Source organism: Carassius carassius, chromosome 47 (genome assembly GCF_963082965.1).
Source record: "Carassius carassius chromosome 47, fCarCar2.1, whole genome shotgun sequence".
NCBI classification, from domain to species: domain Eukaryota; kingdom Metazoa; phylum Chordata; class Actinopteri; order Cypriniformes; family Cyprinidae; genus Carassius; species Carassius carassius.
In genome coordinates, this window is record NC_081801.1 from 10871455 (window position 1) to 10876493 (window position 5039).

Here is a 5039-nt window from a genome sequence, read left to right on the forward strand (position 1 = left end):
CAGCAGTTCAGTCAGTGTACTGTTTGAGTAAATAAATTACTCCAGGATATTGGTTTGTTTGAACTCAGAGGGAGCGTCAGCCACATTAAAAAAGTCAACAGATTAAGTCATTTGTGGATTAATGAGTATTGGAGACACGAACCGTTTAAAACGATTCAGTTCGATTTGGTGAACTGGTTCAAAAAGATCCGGTTACATCGAATGATTCGTTCGCGAACCGGATATCACAAACTGCTTTGTTTTGAACTCTCTCACAACAGACACGGAAGAGAAGACAATGCTGAATAAATTCGTAGTTTTTGAAAGGGGCTCTGGACTACTTTGATGATGTTTTTCTTACCTTTCTGGACATGGACAGTAGACCGTACACACAGTTTCAATAGAGGGATTGAGAGCTCTCGGACTTAATCTAAAATATCTTAAACTGTGTTCCGAAGATAAACAGAGGTCTCACGGGTTTGGAACGACATGAGAGTGAGTTATTAATGACATAATTTTGATTTTTCAATGAACTAACCCCTTTAAAGCAGTTTTTAAACCTTTATTTTCAGAACATCTGATGATTTGAGTGATGAAAATGCTGTTTTGCAATGAACCACATGTGAAAGACAAAACAAGTTATTAGAATAACCCCTAGGGTTTATTTTCTAGATCCTTACAGACCAGTTGTCATGAACAAAGGTGTTATTTATAAAAAGGTCAGTGGTCATTACAGCCTTGACTGAGACCATACCATAAGATTTGATGACTGGTGTAAGGTAATAGTCAAATTGTTTTAGAAATCTGTGTCTTTCTGGATTTTTGTCTTTTTTGTGGTTGATTTTCATGGATAATATTTAATGAACATGGATAATATAACGTATTTTCCTACCTACACTCTGATGGAACCAAGAGACTCTAAATCATACAGACATATTTATTTCACATGCTTTTTGGTGCTCTATATTATGATACTTTTAGTTAACACTTGGGTCAGTGTTGTTATTGTCTTGGAAAAAGCCCTTCATGAACCAATGTACATTTTTCTGTGCAATTTGTGTATAAATGATATTTATGGAGCCACAGGATTTTATCCTAAATTCCTACATGATTTAATGCTGGATTCATATGTGATTCCTTCTTACATGTGTGCTTTTCAAGCTTTTGTGATCTATGCTTCAGTCATGTGTGACTGTGCTACAGTAACTGTGATGGCATATGACAGGCATGTAGCCATATGTCGACCTTTAGACTATCATACAAAACTGAACAAATTTTCATGCAGTGTATTAATTTGCTTCTGTTGGATCCTGCCCTTTGTTTTTATGATTGTTGTTCTTTTATTGTCAAATAGGCTGAAATTGTGTAAATATCACATTAATAAATTGTACTGTGACAATTGGTCTATGGTAAAACTTTCATGTGAATCAACGGTAATCAATAATATTTATGGATATTTTGTTATTTCATTTTATTTTTGTCTGTCTGTTTTTATTATTTTGTCCTATATAAAGCTTATCATTGCATGCAAAGCATCATTAGAGTGCAGAAGGAAATTTTGGCAGACATGTGTACCCCATATGTTTACAGTGATTAATTATATTATTGCTGTGTTTTTTGATGCAATGTACGGCAGATATGGCTCAAACAATGTCTCAGAGAGCCTGCAAAGTTTTTTGGCATTAGAGATGCTTATTGTGCCACCTCTAGCCAATCCAGTAATCTATGGGTTAAAACTCTATGAAGTACGCAAAAGAATTGTGAAATCTTTTGTTAATATCAGAAAACAATAAAGAATACACTCATTATTGTTCTATTTTTCTTAAATGTACTGTACAATATTAAAGCAAAGGATTTGTTTACATTGTTTATAATGCTGAGAAACAGCCATGTTTTACGAAAAACTACAAGATTTTAACAATATTTATAATGCCCTCATATGCTTGGATTTTGAATTGTGTTTTCAATGTACAGCTGTGTCTTTCCGTGACATATTTAAGTGTTTATTTAGACACCTATTATTTATTTATTTGTTTATTTTCCATTTTATTGCGTGAAGATGCTAGTAAGCAATATGGAAATCTGTTTTGTGACTATTTCTAAAATGTATATATTTTTTATATATGTATAACAAATAAATAAATAAATACTAGTCACTTTTCCACATTTACACATAAATTCCATCTGCTGTTACCAAATCACATGTTCGTTTTTTGTTATAAATTCAGATCACAACCAAGGCAACATTCACTAAATGAATATATTGCTATTAAATTATGTTTGAATGTTTTCTGGTTCAAAGCAGTGTTATAAAGCAGTGTTCATAAAGCATTGTTAAAGTGGCCATCACTTTGATGAAACACAATGGACATTATGATAAACAGATGCTTGAAATGGCTTGGTTTATGTATGACAGATTTTTATGATCAGCAAAGCCAGATCTGCTTTATGTCTGTGTTCACTTTCCACGTGCAGCCTATTTTACCATGGACTCATGTTTGGACTACAGAGCATGCACTTGAAAACAAAGGTCCACTAGGTAGTGCATACATACAGTATGGAGCTTATTATATGACAATACTATTTGAATTTGAAATGTGTAATTTTGAATAATTGACGAATGTCATTTAACAAATCTGAATTTTATGTGACATTTAACATAGTTTTGAATTAGATTTTTTTTTTACTTGAATATTTAACATTTGAAATTTAACACAACTGAATTTTTTTATGGCAGTTTTTTTTATAGACATATTTTTTCAAACAGCAGACTTTTTTGTTCTGAATTGTTAGACAGCAAATATCCAGTTTTTAAAAATACAGCTTCAAGTTTTCAATATGAAAAAGAAATTCAGAACATCAAATTCAAGAATGCATTCAATATGCAGAAATTCAGTTCGTACAGAAAGTAGGACAGAGGTAATAAACAGGGAAGAAATACATGCATGTCTATAATAATAAATAAAAAAATTCAGTTGTGTAAAATTTCAAATGTTAAATATTCAAGTAAGAAAATGTGTTAAATGACACTTGTCAATAAATTTACAAAATTCTAATTCAAATAGTATTGTCATATTTTAAGCTACATACATACACGTTAAATGCATCCTTCCATGCCCACTGTTACTGGAGTGTACTTTGAACAGAGCAGAAAATTAACTTAGCATGATATTGCCTATGCGAAAGCACATCAAATGCACGAGAGCAAATCTTTCTGCTTGCAGGTGGATTCCCATTCATTCAATCTCACAGAAAATGGATATGCTTTCTACTGATCAAATATTATATGTGTATGCTCAAAAATGATCTTCTCTCATTCTCTAGTTTAATAAATACTACCTGGAGTGTGGACATCCACTGGTAGAAACATACACTGGTGCATATGCCAACTAATATAAATAAATATTTACATAGCATAATAGTAGTCTTAGGGTGTACTCACACTAGGCACGGTTGCCATGAACCGGGCCAGAGTACGATTGTCCCCCCCCCCACTCCCCCTCTGGCCTGCACTCACATAGGAGGGTTTCAGCATTCGTGCCGGAGCATGCTTACGTCATTATGGTGCGCGACGGTTTCGGGATAAACAGGAAGAGCGGCGCTCTCTGAACACAATGGAGTCCATCGCTCAGTTTTTTTGTGGATAATTTTGAGTCGTTTGGTCCACAGCCCTCTCACAGCCTGTTGTTAAACAGATGTGTCGCCTTAGTGGCGCGAAAATTTTCATGTAATCGTGCTGCTCGTATGAGGAGGTTTGCAAGGTAACGTTACCAGCTGAAGTGCAGCAAGGACTTTGCAGCTGCACTTTTGGAGCGTCGCAAAACCGTGACGCCACGCGTCCTGTTCCGTGCTCCAGCACGGTTAGCGCTCACACTGCATGCAAACCGCGCCCGAGTCCAACTGAACCGTGCTCTGGCCCACCTCTTCCAAGCGGGCCAGGGCCGGCTAATCGAGCCGCGCCCGGGCACGGTTCGGAGCACTCACACTAGTCAAATGAACCGCGCTTTGGTGGTCAAACGCACTCGGGCACGGTTCAAACTGGCTAGTGTGAGTACACCTTTAATATATTTGTTTTGCATGTAAATTAGAATTTTTTTTTTTTTTTGGTGATCAGATCCACTGGCTAACTCCTGGACAGTCTTAGCAAATGCATTCAAACAGTAAGTTCAAAAAAGTGTTAATGCAGAGAAAACATGGACGATATAATCAGAGATGGCAGAGACAATAGTACTCACGTACAGATGTCTGTAAAAAAAAAGAATAAAAAAATTCAGCAAGCTATTTAGCTTAAAAGCACAATCAGGACCACTTCCGTCAAGTCAATATTTATGACAATTATAATTGCATACAGTTAGTGTTGGCGGTATGGTTATGTTCTGGGCATCACTCCACACGCCTGTCCATGCAGCCATGCTTGGACAGAGCGGGGAGAGCAGCAAGACAAACCCCCCTGGGGTACAGACCAGAACTATTATAAGCATACATAATTACAATTCACAATTACAAGAGTTGTAAATAGAATGTGATAGAGACTGCTTCCAATGAAGAGACTGTAAAGAAAGGACAAAGTTAGATCGGATTATAGGTTCAGTTGGTGGAGTTGGGGTTGGAGGAGGGAGTTAATTGCAAGCAGCGATGCGATGGAAGAGACACTGAAGAATGGGAATTTAAATAGACCGCAGGTGATAGGTGTCAAGACTGGATTGGTACACGTCAGGAACAGCTGACTGTCAGCTGATGCAAGCGTGACTAATGTGGCCTGACTGAACTAACGCGATGCTCGATAAGTGTTTTATACTGGATGCTGGCTGAAGGTATTACGCAATAGTCAGTGGTTTAGTAAATCTTGATCAGTCAGGTCAATGTAGCTCATTTAGTGGTCTTTTGGCATCCCTCTGTGTTCCTGTTTGTATCACAGATTGACTTTTTCTTATTTTGTATTAAATGTGCTGTAAACTATTAATTGTATTGTACAAATGTTCATTTGGTGTGAAGCTGCTTTGCAACAGTGTATCATGAAAAGTGATACACAAATAAATGTGAATTGAATTGTAAAGAGT

The 5039-nt window shown here is 36.3% G+C and overlaps 1 protein-coding gene across 1 annotated transcript; it reads left to right on the plus strand.

The window, feature by feature from the left end:
• The first annotated feature begins 845 nt into the window (after positions 1–845).
• Positions 846–1772, plus strand: or62b3 (odorant receptor, family 62, subfamily B, member 3). The gene has a single exon (XM_059542545.1). It carries the CDS (start codon positions 846–848, stop codon positions 1770–1772), a length of 927 nt encoding a protein of 308 aa, XP_059398528.1.
• Positions 1773–5039: the final 3267 nt, after the last annotated feature.

Bases quoted from the DNA above. Each gene is read 5' to 3' on its own strand.
- or62b3 (XM_059542545.1), top strand. From the start codon at position 846: ATGGATAATATAACGTATTTTCCTACCTACACTCTGATGGAACCAAGA.